This window comes from Bos taurus, chromosome 1 (assembly GCF_002263795.3).
Source record: "Bos taurus isolate L1 Dominette 01449 registration number 42190680 breed Hereford chromosome 1, ARS-UCD2.0, whole genome shotgun sequence".
NCBI lineage: Eukaryota > Metazoa > Chordata > Mammalia > Artiodactyla > Bovidae > Bos > Bos taurus.
Window position 1 is genome coordinate 78,944,127 of NC_037328.1, and position 25,338 is coordinate 78,969,464.

Genomic DNA, 25,338 nt, shown 5'->3' on the forward strand with positions numbered 1-25,338 from the left:
TTGTTTTTTTTTTTTTTTTAATGTTCCCCAAGTCAGTCTGACAACTGGCCTGCTTTAAAAAACCATTATAACAATGATCTCCAAATGGTGCATAAAAGATGGCACTCCGAAAAGGAGAAAAAAACACTGAGAAATCTATATGTATTTATTTATATATGGTTGTTATACTTTTTACTTTAAAATATAGATGCACAGAAAGTTGTAAATATAATATAAACAGTCCCAAGAACCACTCACTCACCTTCTCCCAATGGTAACATCTGAAAAGGTATAATATTAAAGCTAGGAACATTGACTTTGTTTCATTACTGTTAACGAGTCCTTATTCAGTTTTCACCATATTTTAACCTGTATTCCTTTGTGTATATTAGAGCTAGGCTATTTTAACCCATGTACAGGTTAATGTAACCACCACCACAAGAGAGATACACAACTCTTCCACCACCAACTCCCCGTTGCTTTTCTTAATGTGAACACCCATTCTCTGCACCAGTCCACCCCTCATCCTGTCCCCCCAACAACCATTATTAAATGACTCTCTATGTCTAGAGTTTCATCATCTCAAGAATCTCTTATAAATGGAATCATATGGTATATGTAATCCTTCCAGAGTGATTTTTCCTTTTTCGTTAAGCATAATGCCCTTGAGGTGAATCCAGTTGCTGCATGTATCAGTAAATCATTCCTTCTGATTAATAAATAGCTTGGATGGATGGATCAGAGTCTCTTTAAACATTTACCGACTGAAGGACATTTAAGATGTTTCCAGTATCTTGCCATTATAAAATAAGTTATGACATTCATGTATAAGAGTTTATGTGAACATAAGTTATCATATCTCTGGATTAAATGCCCCTAGGGTACGACAACTAAATCACATGGCTAGTATACATTTGTCGTTGTTGCTGTTTAGTTGCTAAGTCATATCCTACTCTTTGTGACCCTATGGACTATAGCCCGCCAGGCCCCTCTGTCCGTGGGATTCTCCAGGCAAGACTACTGGAGTGGGTTGACAGTTCCTCCTCCAGGGGATCTTCTTGATCAAGCGATCCAACCCAAGCCTCCTGCATTGGCAGTGGACTCTTCACCACTGAGCCACCAGGAAGCCCCTCTGGTAGACATTCACTTTGGTTTAAAAAGAAAAAAAAAAGCTGCAAGAAGAGTTTTCCAGACTAGTTATACTATTTTACATACAACTTCCAGCAATGTATGAGAGCTTCTCCACACCCTCACCAGCAAATGATGTGATTTTTCTTTTTAGCTGGTTTAATGGGTGCATTGTTTAGTCACTAAGTCATGTCTGACTTTTTGCAACCCCATGGGACATAGCCCACCTGGCTCCTCTATCCATGGAATTCTTCAGGCAAGAATACTGGAGTGAGTTGCCATTGCCTTCTGTAGATGTTTATTTATTTTTATTCTTGAACAAGAAATTAAACTTTCTTCTTATTTAAAATATGGAGTGAAAATTGTACTTCACATTTATATAACTTAAAAAGGAAGAAGATTAAAGAGCACCTCACCACACAATATTGCATTATTCACAGTTTTTGGAGTCAGACTTGGATGAAAAATCTACCACCTTCTTAAGGCATTCATTTCAGCAGTTAATTAAGTGGCAAGTTATAAGATAAGAGATTTTTGTCAACAATTCAGGAATTCCTTTTTGTCCTAAAACATTTAATCCATTCTGTGCACATACATTAATTTTATCACTGGAGATTATAAGCAAGTCACCCCAAACCCTTCAGTGACACAGAACTACAATAATCACGGAAGGATCCACCAGATCCAGACTCAGCTTCACCACTTACTGTTCTGTGATACTGAACAATCACCTGACCTTGCTGAGGTTTCACAATTGAGGTAGTAACCCCTGCCTGTATTCAACAATTTTGATTTGCTATTTACAGCATTCCTAGAGCAAAAGTCCTATACCTCCTAGAAATGTATTATGGAAGTAACTATCCTTATCTGAGAAACGAACATGTATTCAATGATTTTTAAGATTTATCCTGGTTCAAGAATTGTATAACAATATAATATTCAGGCACTAAGATCCCTATCACTAATATTAGAATTTTTACTGTTTATCAGTATTTATGAATATTATTAATAACTGTATTTATACTGCTATACATTTATTAATCTTATATTACTGGTATTATTAGTTAATTATTAGTAATGGTCTGTATAAAATTATGAAATGCATTTATTAAATACTATTTAATAATTTTATCAATATTACTTAATATTAATCAAAGCAATTAGTTATTTTTATTACAGCAAGGAATACACTCTACAAGGGCAGAGATCAGTCTCCATTTGGCTCATTACTTCAGCTCCTACAAGAGTGTCTGTCTGGCGCAAATTCTGCTTTAAGTAAATGATTGTTAAATGAGAATGCAAAAGTAATTCCTAGAGTTGTAAGGTATTTTATGGTTTGTGAAACATTTTTACACTCATTATATCTGATCCACAAAACCACCTCATAAGATAATTAATATTACCAACTAGTTTTATAAAGTAAGAAAACATAAAACAGAAAATGACATGTCCAAGGTCAAGGAGTGAAACTGAGGCTTGAATGTAAATGCCCTGATCACCAAGTCAGCACTGAATCTTGGCTCTTTTGAGTGTCAATAAGGCTTATGAATATTTAGTAAAATCTGATTTCATACAAAGAATTATAAGTTCTTCTCTCTTCAGGAAGATGCCATGTAAAGATCAAAGGAATACAATTAGTATCTGACCCTTTAAAGAATACATAGCTTATCCGCCCCCCCCACCCCAGTCTCTGAAAATTTAAACTCATTTACTATACTCCACAATGAGAGATGAGGCTAAAGATGCTTTCCCTGAACCAGAAAAGGGGCACACCAGTCAAACTTGAGTGTTTTCAGTGAACTTGTGACTGTCCTGTTGACAGACCACAGTTATAACAAACAGCCTGAGAAGCTGTGAGTGTTCTGTGATGGCTGGCGATTTAAAAGGACCGTTAGAACTATACAAAGATGACATTTCCCCTTTGTACCTGCAAAGCCACAGGCCAGATTCACCTTTCACACCAGGGAAGAGACTAGAGGACTCCAGAGACAGAGAGTGCAGGTCGAGCAGAAATACTCAGAAACGACTTGCTCAGAGTTCACATTAGTCCTTAAACATTTTCTACTTCCAATTATTTCAGGAATAAAAAGTAAAAGCTTTCACTAACTGCAAAAGGAGTTCAGTTCAGTTCAGTTCAGTCGCTCAGTCATGTCCAACTCTTTGCAACCCCATGGACTGCAGCACGCCAGGCTTACCTGTTCCTCACTAATTCCTGGAGTTCACTCAAACTCATGTCCATTGAGTCAGTGATGCCATCCAACCATCTCATCCTCTGTCATCCCCTTCTCCTCCTGCCCTCAATCTTTCCCAGCATCAGGATCTTTTCAAATGAGTCAGCTCTTCACATCAGGAGGCCAAAGTATTGGAGGTTCAGCTTCAACATCAGTCCTTCCAATGAATATTCAGGACTGATTTCCTTTAGAATGGACCGGTTGGATCTCCTTGCAGTCCAAGGGACTCTCAAGAGTCAAAGCAGCAATAAATTGGTTTATATGCACAAGATTAAAAATGGCAGAAATAATCCATTCCAAATTACTTTTTCAAATACATTGCCATAAGTGGCCATCAATTTCACTCACATTTTTGCTATCTGTTGAAAAAACAAATATGTCCTGCCTGACCAGGTTACATGACTTCACATCACTAAGGGCCAGTTCAACACCAAATAGCAATAATCAAAGACTCAGCAATTCCTAGGAACCAAGCTCCAATTTTGTCTCTTCCAATCTAAGACAGCGGAGAATTAATGGAATGAGCACATTTAAGACCTGAGTTCTAGAGCCAGTTCAGCCCCAAACTCCTGGGTAATCTTGGGAAGATATTCTTTTCCCTCTCAGACTGAGTTTTCACATCTGACAAGTGAAAGAACTGCCCTAGAAAACCTTCAAACTCTTTTCTAGTTCTGCTGCTCAAAGACTTTGTGATTAAAACATGAAGAAAGGCTTGGGCAGGAAAGTGGAAAGGAAACAAGTTTGGCTGCCATTTCCATCATGGGAGACCAATTGTTTAAGATGGCATTTTGTTCTCAGTACTACGTTTACCTCGGGTTAGCAACAGGCAGTAACTACTCCCTCTCCACAGGATGGATTGGGAACCTCAGGTAGAATAAAACACAGAGAGATCTACTAAAAAATTTCCAAGCTTAGGATCCTCAATGAATAGAATTTATTTCACCTATTCTGATGTGACCTTACAAGTCTAGGTGAAGCAGTGTAGGCAAAGCTTGAAAACAGAGGCTTTGTTTATATTATACAGAAGCATATAAGGTAATATACATAGGAAAAGTTTTTTTAAAAAGCAACCATTTTGAAATTAATTTCAAAGAAAAATCATGAAATTATAAAATAATGAATTCAAAATAGATGAGGCTATCTAGCCCAATCTCTAATAAATAGAACCTTCTAAAATCAATAAGAGCCCTAGATATAAAAAATAGAGCCTAGCTTTACAATTTTATCAACTATGTGATTATTGAATAATAATCACATAGTTGAATAATCACATATTATTGAATAATTATTGAGTAATACCCTTCACTTTGGGTAGTTTACCACTTGGTATAATTGCAATACCATCTGTTCCATCTAACTCAGAGAGCTACATACAATAAGAACAGTCTTTTGAGAATTAGATAACAATGAATATGGAAGTGGTAGAAAAATTATAATGGATTGTACAAACAAAAGGAATTCTACTAAAATGATCATGTGGAATTTGTATCCTATGGATTCACTTTTTTAAAACTCTTATATAAAAAATATTTTTAAAAGAAATTTCAGAAATTGGACAAAGTCAACTCCAGACCACAAGATAACTCCGACTTTACAAACCTACAAACTTTACAAATCCTTCTGTATTATAATCTATTGTAATAAGGAACACAAAATATGATCACAGTTCATTCAGCCAAATTATTGAGAAAAAGAATTTCCAATTGCCAGAGTTAAAATAGTAAGAAAATTTCAAAATCATTTCATAAAACAATGTATTAATAAAAGAAAACAGATCATTTTCTTTAGTATCTACCAAGGATAGAAAAAGCAAGATTTATACCCTGTTCTGCCATCATTGGCAACCCACTCCAGTGTTCTTGCCTGGAGAATCCCAGGGACGGGGAAGTCTGGTGGGTTGCCATCTATGGGGTCGCACAGAGTCGGACACGACTGAAGCGACTTAGCAGCAGCAGCAACTGCCATCAAAGTCTAAGGCTTTGGGAAATGTTTGCAAATTGGAAGCAGAGAGACGGCCCAGATTACAAGATAAAGAACACTACTGCTAGTACTTTAAAGACCAAAAGAAAAATCATGTCACCTTATTCCCTCACCAGTCTAGAAGAGAAGGTAAAGAGATAAAACCACACATACATACCAAAATCATTCCATAAAAAAATACACAGACACTTAACATGGTAAAATTTGCAAGAAGACAAAACAATAAAAAATATACATGGGCTCATAAGTATATAGTACAAGACACAGAAAGGCATTGGGAAATGCAGGGGCATTCCAAGACACACAGTTGTTGGGGGAAAAAAAAATCAATGATAAATGAGAACAATGGTAGCAAAATAACAAAACCCTAAGGCCTAAAGAGCTACTAACTGGGAAAAAAAGTACACCCCACTTTTAAATGTGCCAAAGCCCTTCAGAGAAAGTTATTAGTGGAATACCTTATAAAAGAAAATTATAACATATGGTATCACATAAATATAAGTTGATGTGGAAAACATGTGGGTACTTTTTCAACTTTCACAGTCAGAATTTAAAAATGAGAAAGCAAACCCCAGAGATTACAGACATAAGACCAGGGTGAGAAATGTAATCAGTAACTTCAAGGTAGCAGTGGTTAAACAAATCCTAGGCTACCAAGCTCAAGGAAAGGGGAGAGGAAGTAAAAATAACCCATACAGAACCATAAGCCCTGAAAAGTATTTGAGAGCCTGAATGTGAACCTGGATAAGCAGGTTCACAGTGCCGTAGCTTAACTCTCACTGCAAACATCACTGAGTACCTGCTGTGTGTCAGGTGTCCTGGATGCTGCTGGGAGTAAAGGCATGAGTCAGGCAGCCCCACCTCCAAAAGGTCTGAATCTCCCAAAGGAGACAGGCCCACATTCAAGCAAATCTATTAGAAGGACAGTTGTGCAAAGGATTGTATGAGATGCATAGAGGCTACAGTGCAGGGAAAGAGTCCTTGCTAGAATATAATACAAGGGCCTGATAACTCTGGACTCAGACAAAGGGGACCTGATGACCAACTTGATGACAACCAGGTCATCCATCTTCAAACAAATCACTTACACTCTCTGCACTGCAGGTTTTCACCTTGACACCAGCAAAAGGTGGGCTATGATTTCTGTTAGTTTTACACTGTCTTCATGGCTGAAGTTCTTGGAAGTCAGGCTCTGAATTAAGCTATGAATGCTAAGGCTTTATGGCGAAAAATTGAGGGTCAGTATACATAGAGGCAAAGGATAGCATGAGGTGAGCTAACAAGACCTTGGCATCATCAACTCACCCTATAAATGAAAACTGTGTTACCTACTACCTGGGGATTTCACTAATGGTACAGAACATTCTAAATGGACCAAAAAAGAAAAAGAAAATGCATATAAACTTTAAAAAATGTATTAAAAATTAAAAGTAACATGAATTATAAAAATGTTGAGGGCAACAGAAGATGCACTAACATTTAAATTAAATATAAAGGAAAGTAAATCTTACACTTCTAACAAATATCGTGTTATAAGATACAGCAGATGAAGAGACGGAGCTACATTTTAAAAAGTCTGAATATCCATGAACCTTTATCCATGTTTGCCTTTAAAATGCATATATGCAAGAGAAATCTCTTCCTTTACGTATTCAAAAAAGGTTATATTAAAAAGAAAGAGAGACTGGCAGAATTGCAAGAAAGACTCAAGACTTCAGAAATTCAATGAGACTGAGTTGCTTTGAGAGAGGATGCCACGTTCCAAACTGTTTATTGCAAGAGAATTACTGAGCAGTGCACTCACCCATCCAGCCATCCACCACCCATCCAAATATATATACACATAAGAAGATACAGACATACATTTGACCACACACAACCATTCCCACTAAAAACACAGTAGCATAATAAGAGCCAAGAGGAACATAAGGATGAGTGAGAAACCATATCTTGTTGCTTAAATGGGGAAACAAAGCTTACATTCTTATAAGGAAGTGAGGAGGTGTCACCATCATATGGGGCCCAAGTGCCACATATGCCAAGAAAAGGGGGACGAGCAGCACAGCAGGCTGGGTGAGGACGATAGCCTCACTTCAGAACCACAGAGAGTGTCACCTCTTGTCTCTAAGTTCCCATTTTTTGATGTGAAAAAGCACTGGGTTCATAGAGTTACAGGATAAGGCAACAGAACGACAATGAACAAGCAGAGTGCCTCACACAGACCATCTGGTCAACAGTGGCAGATGAAGGACAGCAGGAGGAGAAACAAAAGAAGTAGGAATTTGACCGTCAGAATACGATGCATGTGGAAACCCAGGGAAGAGATTACTTCCGATTACCTGCAATCCAGGTCATGCCCAGACACTGGAGAAGGTGACACAAGTAGGGTTGTGACAGGGAACAAAAGGGTGGTGAGGTGGCATGGTAAGAAAGAACAGAGTGGAGCAAAGAGCTGCAGAGGATCAGAGATGAAGCCAGTGTCCCTAGAGAACCAGCGGGGCAGTGAGAGGACCTCATAAAGGATGATGACAGGATGGGGCATCTCAACACAGAAAGACTCGGCCACGGGTCCAACTCACTAGAATTCACAGCACTCCGAGTGAAGGCGTCTGAAGCGCGACCATCACCTGTTTTCCCCTCCCTCTCACACATGATGCAGAACCTGCCCCATCCTGACCCTCAAGTGTGCACTGACTGTCCTAACTACTAAGCCCTCCACACAGCTCTGCCTCATTCTCGGTAAGAGGGACTGTCTTTATTCTCTTCATATTAGAGGGAAATTCATCTTACCTCTCCCCCAAAATGAAGAGACAAAATAACAATCTAGACAAAATAACTAGAGAAGGGAAAAAAAAGTCTAAGTGCCTTATCAGGGTCACTTCAAACAGACCCACCATCAGACCACTGCTTGGTAGCATGTGGGACACTTGTCCGATGGCAAGAGGGAGGGGATACTGGGTGGTAGGCACATTTCTACAAGATGATGGGATGGGGGTGGAGGATACTGCAATAGAAGGACACTGAGCTATGAATGAAGAGATGAGGGTTCTAGTTTTAGGTCTGGCCAAAACCACAGTCAGATAACCCCTAACAGATTTCAACCTGTATGCCCAAAAGAAGAGTTGCATAGGTGGTTACTAGGTGATCTTCAATGTTTGACAGTCTCTGTACTATGATGACCATACTACAGAATTATTTTCCCAATGCAACACTGTCCTACAAATCACTTTTATTATATTGACCTCTCCTGCTGTAGGCAGCCACCTCTGCAATGCCCACACTCACCTTCACCACCAGGTTGCTTGTATGGGTTGTACTTGGGCTTTGGCGCAACGACTGGGGCAAACTTCTTGGGTGGTTGCTGTGTGGACACTGAAATGCTGGGGGTCCCAAAGGAATGGGTGGTCTCCATCCGTGCAGACACATGGCCAAGAGGCTCAGCAGTGCTTTTTGGTGGCAGCCAAGATGGGTGAGACATTGTTGAATCTAGAAGTAAAAAGAAACAAACAGTTGCTTTTAAAGAAACACAAAAATGAGAGCAGTATTCTTCGCTTCATTATTGTTTCTACTTAATCCACACCTAATGAAATTCTGAACACAGACTCTGAGATGATGCAAGAAGGAAGGAAGGAAGAAGGAGGAGCAGGTGGAGAGTTATGAGAAAAACTACCTTAACTGAAGGAGGAGAAAAATTGAACACTCCCCTCAACCCATCTTGAATACCTCTCTTCCAACAGTTACCTATTTTAGTGCCTAGCATTCTTCAGAAAATAGATATGAGCAAGAAATGGTTCCCAGCCTTAAGAAGTTTCTATGGTAGGAGAATCTCATATCAGTAAGGCTGGAAAAAAAGCTTCAATTTCATTCAGTTCAGTTCAGTTGTGTCCGACTCTTTGCGACCCCATGAATCGCAGCACGCCAGGCCTCCCTGTCCATCACCAACTCCGGGAGTTCACTCAAACTCACGTCCATTGAGTCAGTGATGCCATCCAGCCATCTGATCCTCTAACAATCTATTAAAATGACTACCACATCAATTAATGATGATATTATCTAAGTGAGGCTTCCCTGGTGGCTCAGACAGTAAACAATGTGTCCTCAATGTGGGAGACCCAGGTTCCATCCTTGGGTCAGGAAGATCTCATGGAGGAGGGAATGGCTACCCATTCCAGTATTCTTGCCAGGAGAATCTCATGGACAGAGGAGCCTTGGCCCCCCCATGGGATCACAAACAGTCAGACATGACTGAGCAATCAACACATACATACATACATATATTATCTAAGTGAGGTAAAAAATAAAGTGTTACTCAGATGCAGAAAAAGGTAAAATTACTTCTTGCAGGGAGCAGAACTAAGACCTCATTAATGAGGTGACCTTCAGATTGAGCTCTGAATGCTGAGTAGAGGTCAGGCCTGAATAACGTAGGCCACGTTGCACAGGTAGGAAAAGTACACAGAACTTCAATTTAGTGTGGCTGGAGGGGGAAAACGGAAAAGCAGCTAGCAAAGTAACTAAAAATGTGGGGTGGAACCAAAGCACTGAAAGCTTTGTGTGCAAACTTGAGGACTTTGAATTTATTCTGCAGGCATTAAGGAATCATCTGAGGTTTATTCTTGAAACAAGGGGATGACTAGTACACGGCAGGACACTGAGATGATGCCTCTGGAAGAAGCAGTACTGGTGCTCACCAAGGGGTACTTGGAAACTGGGGAGAGGGGCAGTGTTTGCCACAGTGCCTGAGAAAGGTACTGCTGCATAACGGCCAGGGGCTAAAATATTCAGCCCCTGTGAGCACAGGGCAGCCCCCCATGACACCCATCAGGAGCTCTGCCCATCAGTGAGCTCAAACCATACTGGATCTTTAGGAAAAATTCAATTAGGAAGGGGATACGACAGCCAGCCCAGGGACTGCCCTACTCAGACTAAAATATGCTCTGTGAGGAAAGAAAAACGATGTCTTGGTGTCAGGATAAACCAACCACCCCTCCAGGCAGCACGCAGGCTGGGGCTGAACCTCACATTCTCTCCCTGAGGAGGGCTCTCCAGTTCTGATTGCAAGAGCTCTCCAGCAAGGGGAGGCCCGGAAGCTTTCCTCACCCTCTCCAGCCCCAAATCCACCCTGTAATTTATTACTGGGGCTGAATTAATTGAGAGGGCTCCATGATTACCTCCAGATGTCTGTAACAACAAAGAACACTGGTGTGTGTGTGTGTGTGTGTGTGTGTGTGTGTGTGCATGTGTGCATGTGTACAGTTGCTCAGTCGTGTCCAACTCTGTACGACCCCATGGACTGTAGCGCGCCTTTTTTCATGGGATTTTTCAGACAAGAATACTGGAGTGGGCTGCCATTTCCTCCTCTGGGGGATCTTCCCAACCCAGGAACTGAACCCTCGTTTCCTGTGTCTTCTGCATTGACAGGCAGTTTCTTTAGCACTGAGCACTAGGGAAGCAAAGAACACGGGAAACTCAGGAGAAAATGCAGGGTCAGAACGTGGTATGGCCGTGGAGAGATAAGGGTGATGGGGGAAGCTGGGCCCAGGGTGACCTGGGTAGCATTAGACTACGCCAGGAGGGGTGGCATGGCCTTGAGAAGCTCTGCTTCCCTCATCTGGTGTCCCAGGGACCCTTGCTCCCTGCTCTCACAGAGTTTCATGACAACCAGTGAGATAATAGTCTTCAAGAGTTTTATATACTGTTAAATGCTATGCAAAGTGAAGAGAAGAAAATTGTTGGAGATGTAGCTCTCTGATCAAAGAGAATGACAGGAGTCAATGAGGAAGCCTCGAACATAGGAATAAGGAGTCTGCTGTTACTTAAGCCTATGGTGGTGACACTGACTTCCCAATCTGGTCGCAGGGCCTTCTCTTCCCTTCCTCTCCTGCACCTCATACATATGCTTTGTACACAGTTCAGTTCCTCAGAAGAGCGGGGACCGTATTTTATGTACCCTGAAACAATCATTAAAGCCCAGCACAAAACCGATACAGAAAAACAACTATGAATTTGGGTTTATTCCTGGTTCTTAAAACTGGCTGCACATTTTAAAGTCTATGAGATTTTTTTTTTTTAATGCCAAAACCAAGCTCATGTCTCAGGGTTGAGAAACATTAATTTTGGCTTTATTTGTTTAACTGAGCCTCAGTCTTTTACTAAAAGGGGTTAAAGTGTCTGTTTTACTTTCAGTCAGACTAAAATGAATACAAGCGGGGAACAAGTAGGATAAAATAAAGATTTGAAGATTTTAATGCATCACACACATTTGTAATATAAATGTTATTTGTAGATTTTTTAAATGGCTTAATATTATCCTTGCAAATTTTCTATAAATCTCAAGCTATTCCAAAATAGGAACTTTAAAAATGGGTTAATATGGGATACAGTGATTTCTAAAGCAAAGAGGCACATTTCCAAAGCAATTGCACATTGCCAATTGACTGAAGAATCCTGGCCTTTTCAGAAATTCTGTAGATATAAAGGAATAGGCAACTTCTGGGAGACTATGAAAAAGAAAATGTAAGCATCCATATGCAAACCATGCCCCTCACCATATTTTCTGTTATCCCCAGCACCATATATTACCCTAAAACTGTACTCCCCATGGAGGCAACCCCAGGGACCTCAAAGGAGTGCCAGGGTCTGGCTAAGTATCTGTCTGCGTAAGACCTTAACAGCATCTTCCCAAACCATTCTTCTGTATGTTAACAATGGCCCAGTAACACCATTCTCAGGATTTATAATGAAATTTAATGACCTTGAAGACTTGCTCATGCTATGTACACCATCTACAATGCTATATAACTCCCATTATTGAGAGAGTTAATTCTTAGGTAGGTTGATAAGAAGTCTGGGGTCTGTGAGGAGGAGAAAGGGGTCTGGGGTTCGTGAGGAAGAGAAAAGCACAATTTTTTTTTTTCTACACTCCTGTATCTTAGCCACATAAAATGTTTGTGTGTGTGTGTGTGTGTGTTTTCTTTAAGCCCAGAGCTAATGATTATACAACAAAACAACTCATCTTGCTTTTCCTTAAACTCTGTACCAATGATAATATAACAACAATATATCTTGCTTGAGGACATGTTTCTTTTTCTTAACAGGAAAGTTCTGACTAATCTTAAGACTTACGTTCTAGGAGTGGGTCTGGTAAGACCTTTCTACTGTTAGTTCTAATCTTGTTAATTTGAGACGTATGTTGTGAGAGTGGGTCTGGAAAAAGTATGTACGGCCTTGATAAAACTCAGTGGGGCACTCTTCGGCCCCCTTTTGATGTCTATGTCAGAAGCTTTCTCTGTCCTTTTTATACATTAATAAAATTCTGCTACACAAAAGCTCTTGAGTGGTCAAGACCGGTTCCTGGTCCCAAAGCGAAATCACGTTCTTCTTCGGAGATCACAAATGCAACATCAATCACCATAAGCTATCATTACTTTCTATCAAATCTTCCACCAACCTTTTTTTGTTTGTTTTTTTTCACCTTGACCCAGCTGAAACGTCTCTGATGCTGTGAACATTTCCCTAACTCCATCCAAAAAGAGTAGCTTAATTCCTGGGCTCTTCTGGTATTTGTTTCATACTTATAACAGTCACATATACGCTATTTTATCACTTGCCTATCTGCCCCAACAATGCCTGGCCGGGAAGCCCTTAGAAAAATATGCTATGCATGAATGGGTGAGTGAATAAATGTTGATCTCCTTGGTTACTCATCCCTTTCTAGGATCTCTGCATCACCCTTCTTAGCATACAGTGATATGATCATCTTTTTTTCCCCTCCCTTAACTTATATATGTAACTAATTGTGTTGATAGATGTCTTAGATTTCCAGATATTGAACTAAGCTTTGCTGTCCTAGGGAAAAATCCTACTCAGTCACAGTCACGATTTTTTGGTATACTGATGAATTAAATATGCTAATTTACAAAGAATTTTTGTACATAAAATCATAAAGAATATCATTCTCTTATGTTTTTCCTCTACTTGTTTTCAGTTCAGTTCAGTTCAGTCGTTCAGTCATGTTCAACTCTTTGCGACCCCATGAACCGCAGCATGCCAGGCCTCCCTGTCCATCACCAACTCCCGGAGTTTACCCAAACTCATATCCATCAAGTCGGTGATGCCATCCAGCCATCTCATCCTCTGTCGTCCCCTTCTCCTCCTGCCCCCAATCGCTCCCAGCATCAGGGTCTTTTCCAATGAGTCAACTCTTCACATGAGGTGGCCAAAGCACTGGAGTTTCAGCTTCAGCATGAGTCCTTCTAATGAATACTCAGGACTGATCTCCTTTAGAATGGACTGGTTGGATCTCCTTGCAGTCCAAGGGACTCTCAAGAGGCTTCTCCAACACCACAGTTCAAAAGCATCAGTTCTTAGGTGCTCAGCCTTCCTCACAGTCCAACTCTCACATCCATACATGACCACTGGAAAAACCATAGCCTTGATTAGATGGACCTTTGTTGGCAGAATAATGTCTCTGCTTTTGAATATGCTATCTAGGTTGGTCATAACTTTCCTTCTAAGGACTAAGCGTCTTTTAATTTCATGGCTGCAATCACTATCTGCAGTGATTTTGAAGCCCAAAAAAATAAAGTCTGCCACTGTTTTCACTGTTTCCCCATCTATTTCCCATCAAGTGATGGGATCACATGCCATGATCTTAGTTTTCTGAATGTTGAGCTTTAAGCCAACTTTTTCACTCTCCTCTTTCACTTTCATCAAGAGGCTTTTTAGTTCCTCTTCACTTTCTGCCATAAGGGTGGTGTCATCTGCATATCTGAGGTTATTGATATTTCTCCCAGCAATCTTGATTTCAGCTTGTGCTTCTTCCAGCCCAGCGTTTCTCATGATGTACTCTGCATATAAGTTAAATAAGCACAGTGACAATATACAACCTTGATGTACTCCTTTTCCTATTTGGAACCAGTCTGTTGTTCCATGTCCAGTTCTGACTGTTGTTTCCTGACCTGCATATAGGTTTCTCAAGAGGCGGGTCAGGTGGTCTGGTATTCCCATCTCTTGAAGAATATTCCAGTTTATTGTGATCCACACAGTCAAAGGCTTTGACATAGTCAATAAAGCAGAAATAGATGTTTTTCTGGAACTCTCTTGCTTTTTCCATGATCCAGTGGATGTTGGCAATTTGATCTCTGGTTCCTCTGCCTTTTCTAAAACCAGCTTGAACAAATGCAAGTTCATGGTTCACGTATTGCTGAAGCCTGGCTTGGAGAATTTTGAGCAGTACTTTACTAGCATGTGAGATAAGTGCAATTGTGAGGTAGTTTGAGCATTCTTTGGCATTGCCTTTCTTTGGGATTGGAATGAAAACTGACATTTTTCCAGTCCTGTGGCCACTGCTGAGTTTTCCAAATTTGCTGGCATATTGAGTGCAGCACTTTCACAGCATCATCCTTCAGGATTTGACATCACCTCCACTAGTTTTGTTCGTAGTGATGCTTTCTAAGGCCCACTTGACTTCACATTCCAGGATGTCTGGCTCTAGGTGAGTGATCACACCATCGTGATTATCTGGGTCGTGAAGATCTTTTTTGTACAGTTCTTCTGTACAAAAGAAGAACTTGCCACCTCTTCTTAATATTTTCTGCTTCTGTTAGTTCCACATCATTTCTGTCCTTTATTGAGCCCATCTTTGCATGAAATGTTCCCTTGGTATCGCTGATTTTCTTGAAGAGATCTCTAGTCTTTCCCATTCTGTTGTTTTCCTCTATTTCTTTGCATTGATCACTGAGGAAGGCTCTCTGATATCTCTCCTTGCTATTCTTTGGAACTCTGCATTCAGATGATGCTTATATCTTTCCTGTTGTCCTTTGCTTTTCACTTCTCTTCTTTTCACAGCTATTTGTAAGGCCTCCTCAGACAGCCATTTTGCTTTCTTGCATTTCTTTTCCATGGGGATGGTCTTGATCCCTGTCTCCTGTACAATGTCAGGAACCTCGGTCCATCAGGCACTTGTTTTACTTATCTACTTGTTTTACTTATCATTATTTGGTTTAGATATGGGAGTTCTGTAGCCTCTTCTACTGTCTGGATTAGTTTAATGGTAAGATTAAGACTATCTGATCTTCAAAGGTTTATCAGAATTCAGTGTAAATTCATCTAAATATGATACTTTCTTTAATGATAAAGCTGAATCATCTTTCCAAGAACTTCTACAATAATTGTAAAAAAATTGTACTTCTTTTGAGGTCATTTTTTGGTATTTATATTCTGCTGGAAATTCATCAATTTCTTCTTGGTTTTATCTTTGTTCCCTTTTATCCAAGATACCTCTCCATTAAAACTGATATCTCAACTACTATGTATCATTTAGATTCTGAGCATCACTTCCTACTAGTCCTTTAAGATATAATTCACATTCTCCAACCTCCAGTTCAAGCTGTGTCCCCTTTCACAACATTTCCACAGCACCTGGAATACTGTCATCACCACACACATCACTTGTCAGTCTGCCTCTCTGCTTGCCTGTATCACAAACTAAACTCTTGAATCCTTGAGAGCAGAAGTAATTATCATTCTCTAATCTCAGGGCCTAAAATATGATAGGCACTCAATAAAAAGTCTGTTAATTTAATGAATGAATAAATTTAATTGCCTAGTGCTGGAGCTCCAGATAAAATGAAATCTCATCCTGTACTCACATCATTCAGATTATCATCCTATTTTCAAGGAGTTTAAAGACTACCTGAGGAAGATATATATTTTATATGTGAAAACAGAAAAAGAGCAACATCAAGATATACAAAAAGAAACAAAACAAGCAAACAAACAAACAAACAAACAAAAACACTGGCATATGTCACAAGATCCAGCATAGAAGTAGCCATGAGCAAGGAGTCTGAAAGCTAGGTGGCTCCAAAAGATAAATGAAACAAACCAAAGGACAATGCCAGAAAATTCTGTGAACTGGAGGAAGAAGTAAGGCATTCCTGTAGGAAGGGAGCAGACCAGCTAAACTGAAATGAGGGGCTTAGAAGATGTGCAGAAAAGATTGGCAAGGTTAAATGAGCTTTGCTTTTCAAAGGTCTTATATAGAGAAAGAAAAGGCTAGAACATTTATCTTTGAACAGGAATCTGACAGGAGCGAAAACCTGATATATTAAAAAAAGAAAAAAAACAAATCCACACAGAATGGATCCAAGGAAGGAGAAAAATACAATAGTATACACAAAGAGTCCCGATGACCCCAGTTCTAGTCTCAGCTCTGCCAGTGTGACCTTTAACGAGAGAGGATGCTCATTTGCAGAATGAATGTCTGTAAAGTCCCAATTAGCTCTAATATTCTAGAGTGCTTTCCTTCTCTGAAATCTTAATTACAGCCCTTCATTTTGATAAATGAGTTTGAGAAAACCTCACAAGTTTAGTGAACGGGCAAACTAGAACATTTCCCTGGGGTTTCTCAGCTTCTCAGAAAGAGACCCCTGGTAAACACAAAGATAAGCACTGGTGAGAGCTGGTTTTGCTGGGCCAAAACTTACCCTGCTCTTACTTCCTCTGGTTCTAGATTGGTTTCACTCTAAGTACATAATCATCATGAAAGCAAGAAGTGAAAAGGAAGATCTACACAGAGGCCCTGAAAATACACAAACACCATCAGAAAAGAGGAAAACAAGAGAAGTGGCCCTCAACTAAGCAAGATGCCTCTGCTGATGGGAGTTAAAGAGCTGGGGCTCCCTAAGCACTAGACTTTCAGGAACTGTCATCAAATGCAAAGCAATTAAGAAGAACCTAGATAGGTTCACTTATTGCCACTCTGTTGCTTTTGTTTTTACTCCTCCTAACTGTTCAGAGGTTATAAGAAAGCTACAGACTGGCAATAAATAGCAAGTGTTTATTTAGGATATGCTTGTGCTCAGTCACTATGTTGTGTCCAACTCATTGTGACCCCACAGACAGTGGCCCACCAAGCTCATCTGTCCAAGGAAATTTCCAGGCAAGAATATTGGAGTGGGTTGCCATTTCCTTCTCCAGGGCATCTTCTGGACCCAGGGATCAAACCTGCATCTTCTGAGTTTCCTGCACTGGCAGACAGATTCTTTACCACTGTGCCACCAAAGAAGACCCTCATTGAGAATGTACTATATGCCAATTTCCTACTTGCAACATATTCATCCTGACAATTATATGTGGTGGGGTTACCGTTCTCCATATTTAGCAGATCAAGAAAGTAAGGCTTTAAGAGTTAAATAACTTGCTCAAGGATACATAGCTAACAAATAGCCAAGCTGAAGCCTGGACACAAGTTTTGGACCCAAAATCTATGAACTTCACACCATGGTACTACCTGTTTGTTTGGAGGGAAAAGAAATCCAAAGGAAATCATCACTTAGGAGATTTTGCTTTATATCCATTCCAGGTTCCTGCATCCTACTTGCCGAAATGTCTTCTCCATTCTGTTCTGCCAAACCTAACTTCCATGAGCCATGATTACAAACTGAAAGTTTGGCCAAACTGATTAGACACAAGGAAACATGAAACACGAACAACTGCAAAAGCCCACGTGATAACCAAGACCCTCCCTCTACGGGTGGGAACACTTAGGGCTACAGGTAAAGTGACATTTGACGCTAAAAAAGTTACCAAGCCTCTCTAAAGATAGAATGTGAATGACAACTCATGGTCATCCACAAAAATAGAATGAACTAGTGTTTGCTCAAGTTTTGCTTCTTTTCTAAAATCAATAGTGTATGCTTTGTCAAACATTTACATAGCTCACCAAAATTCAAAAAACAACCAGTCACTTGTTACATGGTATTATCTAATATCAAATGCTACAAGCTTAAAGAAGTGGTTTTCAAAACTGCACACTAGACTCATCTGGGAATCTTTATGTATGTATTCTGATTCAAGGGTTGGAAGCAATTGACTTAGAGTATTTATATTAATCTTTAAATCATGTTGCATTCACTAAATCTCCCTTGGCAATTAACCTAAGGCCTGGCTCTTGGTCAATGTTTGCTGAATAAATGAATGACACTGAAGGAAGGGACAGGTATGAACATCACTATTTTATTGGTGGAAGAATTGAGAGACTGAAGAATTGAGAGACTGCTTTGTGACCGAAACATCAGAAGCAGTTGAGGGCTGACTTAAGTTTAGGATTCAGGTACTTAGCAACATTTTCTCCACTTAAGTGATTAAGATTTAAATAACACTTTCCTATACCTTTGGAGATTTTTAACAATCTTCCCTCTTTGTATAAAAGTCAGTGCCTTCCTAGAATTTCAAAACTGCTTTCTTTTTTAACTTTTTATTTTGTATTGAGGTATAGCCAATTGACAATGTTGTGAGTTTCAAGTGAACAAGGAAGGGAGTCAGATATACATATACATGTATCCATTCTCCCTCAAACTCTCCTGCCAGCCAGGCTGCCACCCTGAGCAGAGTTCTGGAACTATTACAGTGGTACACTGTGCATCCTTCCCTAGACTACAGATAGATATCCTTTTCTACACCTTGGTCCTCAGCTGGAAGATACCTGAGCTTCTGAATTCAGACCCAGCTCCCAGTCTCAGCTATGCCACAAGCTCATAGTGCAACCTTCGCTTTCTATGGGATCACAGTGGCTGCCCCTAAAAATGATGTGATTGGACTATTTTGTGCTGTTCGCATTTACTCATAAGTCAGGTCCAAGTCTTTGTGACTCTACAGTAGCCCACCAGACTCCTCTGTCCATGGGATTTCCAAGGCAAGATTATTGGAGTGGGTTGCATTTCTCCTCCAGGGGATCCTCCCGACCCAGGGATCAAACCCAAACCTCCAGCATTGCAAGCAGATTCTTTACCCACTGAGCCAGCGAGGAGGCCCAATTGGACTGGATTATTAGATGAATGCAAATGACAACTCTACTTACAAACTCAAGTCTAGGGAAGATCCTGACTGTAGAACTAGCCAGAAACAAGTAAAAGTCAGCCATGGAGATTCCTAATCATCCATAATCCTCCTCTTAGCTCATCAATGAGGAATCACAGCCCTCTTTTGTTTTTCCTTCTTTCTTTTGTCACCCGTTTCCTGACTCTTCAATCCTCCCCATTGTGGGAGGGAAACTTAGATTGATCTCAGAGATTACCAAGGTATCAATCAAGATTTATTATGCACAAGCAAATAAGTACTTTAGGCAAATCTTTTCCAAACGGTGTAGGTAAGTCCTTACCAGTGTAATTACTAAGCAGATATGCCATGGCATGTGATAGAAGCGTGGGAAGACAACGTTAAAGAACAAGGCAGGCTGAAAATTGCACACAATTGTTAGTTGAACAGCAAATGTAATCACTCTTCTTCTGATGAGAGCTAGAAGGGCAAACAGGATCTGCCATGGGCTGAAAATGTCAATGCATTCACTCCACTTCTCTTTACAGGCAGCTCTTGGCCCTGCACTGGCTAAGCGCCCCACTCTCTGCATGGACAGCTGGCATTACTCGGAAGGGGTGACAAGAGAACATCTCTACAGAAATGCCAAACCTTTATATAGACTATCTGAGAGACAGTTGGAAATACAGGGAAAAACATGGGACTGAGATGCAGAGGACTTGGGTGGAATTTCTAGCTCAGCCACTAATTGGCTCTGTGGCTTTAGTAACTTGACTTCTTTGAACGTCAGTGTGTCTCCTTATCTTTAAACTGAAGATGAGATGCCTGCCATCATTCCTTCTGACCCTCATGGTCGATGACTCCTCCTAGCAAGTCCGCCAGTTGAGTGAGCTGAGGTTTCTTACAAAAGCAGCTTCTCTCCTGTGAGTCCTCGTGAGTGGGGATGGTGGAGTGAAGAGAGGTAGACTAGGAATCAACAGGTTAAGTGCCAACCTGCCTGGCACAGAGTGAGTATGAATACAAATCAGTGCTAAAGGTATAATCCCTATGGCTGGCAATACAGATGATGGCAAGGAAAATCCATCTATGAATACATTTGCAGATGCCAGTAAACTAAGAAGCAGGAAGATGGAGAAGCATCAATCCATTCAAGTAAACATCCGTCTCTGATAAAGAAGTGAGGCAGAATAGAACATACCCCACCTCGCAGTGCCACTCCAGATTCAGAATGTCACACCAAAAGGGAACAATCCACCCAGACAGGGAAACAATAGTGCTAGAAGACCAGGCCTTGCAGGAAAAGGTAAAGCAGAGAGTGGAATCAAACTGATTGCTAGCTCCTTGGTTTTTATTTACCACAACCAGGTGACAACAGCCAAGACAGGCTATTCAGTGGCCAGGAGGTCACAGCAAGTCCCAGGTGGGAGATATCATAGGGACCAATTTGTTCCTTCTAATTTGACAACCAAGATTTTTAAAAGCTGAGATGGCTTATGCAATATAACACAGCAGTTAGTGCGTATCAGAGATTGGATACATACCCAGTCACTCTGCTTCTAGAAAGGTTTGCAGTGGAAAAGTTTCATTAAACAATCGAGAAACTCTATTGACCATTGGATAGTAACTAGAAAGAGTGAGTAAAAGGGAAAGAAATAGACACAGGAGCAAAGAATTTCTCTTCCAAAAGAGCACGCATGCCACTGGAAATTAGCACTGAACTCATGACCCCAACATTGCACTTCAGATCACATTTAGTGACAATGGTTATACTTGGCTAAGTGAACAAGAAAATATGTACCCTGTCTGGACCTCAAATTCTCCAGCTCTAAAATAATAAGCATTAAGGAGATGATCTCCAAAATTCTCTCTTTCAAATCCAGAAAGATGATGCCGAAGAATATATTTTCACGGCAGCAGTGGAGAAAGAGACATAGAGAACAGACTTATGGACACAGGGAGAGGGGAGCAAAGGGTGAGACATATGGAGAGAGTAACATGGAAACTTACATTGTGATATGTAAAATAGATAGCCAATGGGAATTTGCTATATGTTTCAGGGAACTCAAACAGGGGCTCTGTATCAACCTAAGGGGTGGGATGGGGAGGGAGATGGGAGGGAGGCTTAAGAGGGGGGGAACATATGTATACCTATGGCTGATTTATGTTGAGATTTGACAGAAAACAACAAAATTCTGTAAAGCAATTATCCTTCAATCAAAAAAATAAATAAGGTTTTTTTTTTAATTCCTTCTTTCAACAACATGCTATGTTCTATCATGGTACAGCTAGTCTGTAGAGTATGCTGTGCTTATTTTTAAAATGTGCTCTTAAGGAGATTTAAGTCTCATTCTAACAGATTTTTTTCTGTACAAGGCCAAGAAAAGGGGACAATAAATACCTTGAGCTCTTTGAGTTCAGTAAGTCTATTCCTAAAAGTGGAAATCTGGCTTTACAAAGATGAGATTCTCATTGCCTGATTCATAAGCATTTAAAATCCTGATATATATCTTGTACCTTCACCAGGATGAAAAAATGACCAAGGGAAAAATCACCAACAGCATCTCTGATGAGGCCTAGCAATCCCCTTGGTGGTTATCTGGCTGGAATCCTCTCATCCTAAACCCACTGCCAAGTGGGTAGGTCCATAAGTTAATTGCTGCTCATTGTCTGCATTCCCCTGACAGCTTGTTCAAACTTGTATTAAAACACACAAATACCACATTCTAGCTATCTGTTTATAGGTCTGTTGTACCCATTAGATAGGTCAGAGACTATTACTAGCCCTTGAAGGATGTTTTCACTGGTTTTGATTTTTTTAAATAATTTTGTGTTCTTCTTTATTATAAATTCACATTGATATCCCCCAAAAATTATATTAAGTAAGAGAGAGAAAATTCTATTTAGATATAATATAAAAAGCAGAAAAAGTTCACTTTGTCCTCAATGAATATAAACCCTCTGTTGACAAATCTCAGGCCATGTTCACATGACACTGCTCTTTGTGACTCTGAAGCGATGTTTGCTCAGACCACAGAACCAGCCAAGAGTACGCATAGCAACAAGACACAGTTAACTGTTGCCCTGCAGCCTTCTAAACACTATATTGCTCACAAAGCTGTCACCTGTCAACTGTACTATTTGCACCCTACTATCACATTACTGGTTGTAAACTAGTTCAGAGCTTTTGCATAGAGTTTGAAGGCTATAATTTGAATTAACATTATTGAATTTAGATAATATTATTGCAAATTAAAGTTTCCAAGTTAATCTTTATCTGATAATTAATTTCATCTTAAATTTCTATTAAACCCAAGATCTACTTCATCTTAGGGTTAAAATACAAGGATATTGCTAAATTCAGTTAAATTGCTCAGTCACTGGAAAAATAAAGGGAGGAAGAAGAGGTACAACTTTTCCTCTTCAAGGATCATAAGATACAGTTTTTAAAAACAAAGAAACTCAATGCCTTATAGCTCTGAAATTATAGTTTCTGGTTAACACCAATCCAAGAGCCTGGAGAAGCTTCTCAGCATTTAAAATGGCATAAAAAAACAGACAGGCTTCTCATTAGAATGTGTTATAAATTCAAGTTATGTAAGAGAGGCTAGTTTTGCAATTTCACATTTAATAGCAAAACAATTGAAACCATTTTCAACCAGTGACCTTTTTCTTAAGTCATGTTGGAAGTTGTTCCACTTTTATTTCAAGATTTTGAAACAGAGACAAAATCTGTAGAAGCGTCGACCAATAGCCGCTGAGTAAAAACGAGCCAGGCTGTTTCGGATCAGTTTCAGAATGACAGGGGTGGATGTTATTCCTTTTCAAATTTCTCTCGATGAGAGTGCTGGTGTTGTGCCTCCTGTATTTTTATCAATTACTGATAAAAATAAGACAATGCCGTGTGTCAAAAATATTCTAAGTGGGCTAATATTCTGGGGAAATAAAACACACACACACTTTAAACATACATAAGGTAGTAGCTAACAACTTAATACAGAAGTTTAATATCCAAGAGGCATGAAATTGTTAATGAAGTTATTTCTTCTAATGCAGAGCTGAAGCTGAAACTGAACCACCCTCTGTGAGTCTGCTTATCCACACCAATGACAAGGAAATTATTACTTCACAAGGCAGCCCCTTTCATGGCAGAAAAGTTGTAACTACTAGAAAGTTATGTAAGGCTGAAACCGGCATTCCCCTAAGAACCACCGATCAGTCCTGCCTTTGCCTTGGAATCATAAGCCTTCTTCTACACGGCAGCCCTCCAGATACTTAAAATATCTTTTTAGTTTCCTATTTCTTTTTTTCTGTGTCCCAAGTTTAAATAGTCCGATTCTTCTTTTTTTCTCCAACTAGACTTACAGCTTGAGAACAATAACTCAAACCAGCAGTTTTCAAACTTATCGTTAATAAAAATGGGTTTCTTCACACCAAATCTTTAATCTTCACACCAAAACCCCAAGAATAAAATAGACAAATTGATAAAGTGATTCCTCGGATTTATTTAAATCTTTGTCTTTTGACAGAATACACTTCAGTTTTGGGGAGGGGGATTCGGGGGGGTGGGTGGAGTGGGGAGAGAGAAGTAGAAACCTAATTACCTCCAATAAGAACTCTGCACTGAGCCAGGTTGACAACCCTCTGCTTTAGAATATTACAGTGATTGTAGCAAATAAAGAACACAGATGGTGTCTTCCTTTATTTTCCTAGTGCCTAATACAGAACCTGTCCCATCATCAGGGCTCAGCACGTGATTATTATATAAAAGAGAAGGGAAAGATTTGGGAAGATGAAGAGTTAAATTCTGGTTCTGAATCATGTCAGTTCACATTTCAAACACTGTTCTTCACAATTTCTTATAATTAGAGTGACCATGCATCCAATTTATGCTGTTGTTCCAGTGTAATTATTAACAGTGCGCCTTTCACTCTCGGAAGAGTCCCAGTTTAGACAATCCCTTATATATAGTCACTTTACTTATAATGTAGTAATAATGAGAGTCAGTGAGTCCAAGAGAATTCTGAACATGTTAGGATCCTCTCACATAGGCTCCCTCTGGCCAAAGACCTCCCATGCTTTGAGCTTGGAGCTTATTACTGCAATTGTTAAGAGGGCAGAGCAATCAGCAGTGAGGAGAGATCTTGGGGGCTACCCTGCTCCAGAAGCATGTGCTTTCCAGTAAGGAGGGAAGAAGGTACCAGAATGATCGTGCAGGAGTAGAAAAATACAAGATATAGCAGAAATCTACAAGAAGCTAGCGACTACCGCCTCACTCAGCCTCTTTCTCCTGAAGCAAAGAACATCACCTTTTCCAAGAAAATCAGATTATTGACTTCAATTAAATCTTTACTACCTGTCCACTCTTGTCACCACAACCATCAGTATTATAAGAAGTTTTATGTCTACTTCATTTTAAATAGGGCAGCAGGTTTGACTAACTCTGAAATCGGAATAGGAAAAATTAGGGAGTGGGCAAGAAACAGGAATAAAGTGTATCCAAATGTATTCACTAGCATACAAGAGTAAAGATGGAGGGATTATTTATCAATGTTTTACATTTTTAAACAGAGGTTACACAAAAGTTAAGGGAAATGAAGTCAAAAGAATTCAGTGCCAGCCCATAGGCTATATATCTATTTAATTTACTTTAAATAAACTATTTTATATTAATTTTCCCTGGAAGTTTGAAATGTATATTCCAGGGGCAGGGGAGGAGGCAAAGCATTCAAGACGGAAGGCTGACAACCCTTGCCAGAGACGGAACTCCCCCCAGACATGGTGAGCACTCATAAAATCGCATGTCTCCTTGTCGTACTTTCCAAGATGTTTGAAACCAAAACAGTTTAGAACACTCTCCCAGCTCAGACTCTTTCCTCCTTATGGCATTTTTTCTGATAAATAGGAATTCCCCTTAGGGACTCCCTAAAATAAAACTCTTGCCTTTCCTTCTGTTATATAATTAATTACACTGACAAATAGAGATCTAATGGAACATAATTGTGAATCCATCCTCAGTTTAGTATCAACTACACACAAATAGTGGAAGATATGCCCAAAATGTGACACCAATAACCCTGACTGTCTTGGAAATGGTGGATAGGCACTCAACCTTGCCATAGTGCAGAGGCTGATTCTCAGGCAAGGGTTTGATTGCAAAAGAGATTCCACCAAAACATATGTACTGGCCTGAGACTTGGAA

The 25,338-nt window shown here is 39.9% G+C and overlaps 1 protein-coding gene across 10 annotated transcripts in view; it reads right to left on the reverse strand.

The window, feature by feature from the left end:
* Positions 1-25,338, reverse strand: part of LPP (LIM domain containing preferred translocation partner in lipoma) — a 757,855-nt gene that overhangs the window by 507,955 nt on the left and 224,562 nt on the right. For all 10 annotated transcript variants that reach the window (XM_005201494.5, XM_015471873.3, XM_059884788.1 and 7 more), the window contains one exon: positions 8,604-8,804. In XM_005201494.5, coding sequence (XP_005201551.1) covers positions 8,604-8,796 — 193 coding nt within the window. In that variant the 5' untranslated portion in view covers positions 8,797-8,804. The remainder of the gene's footprint in view (positions 1-8,603; positions 8,805-25,338) is intronic.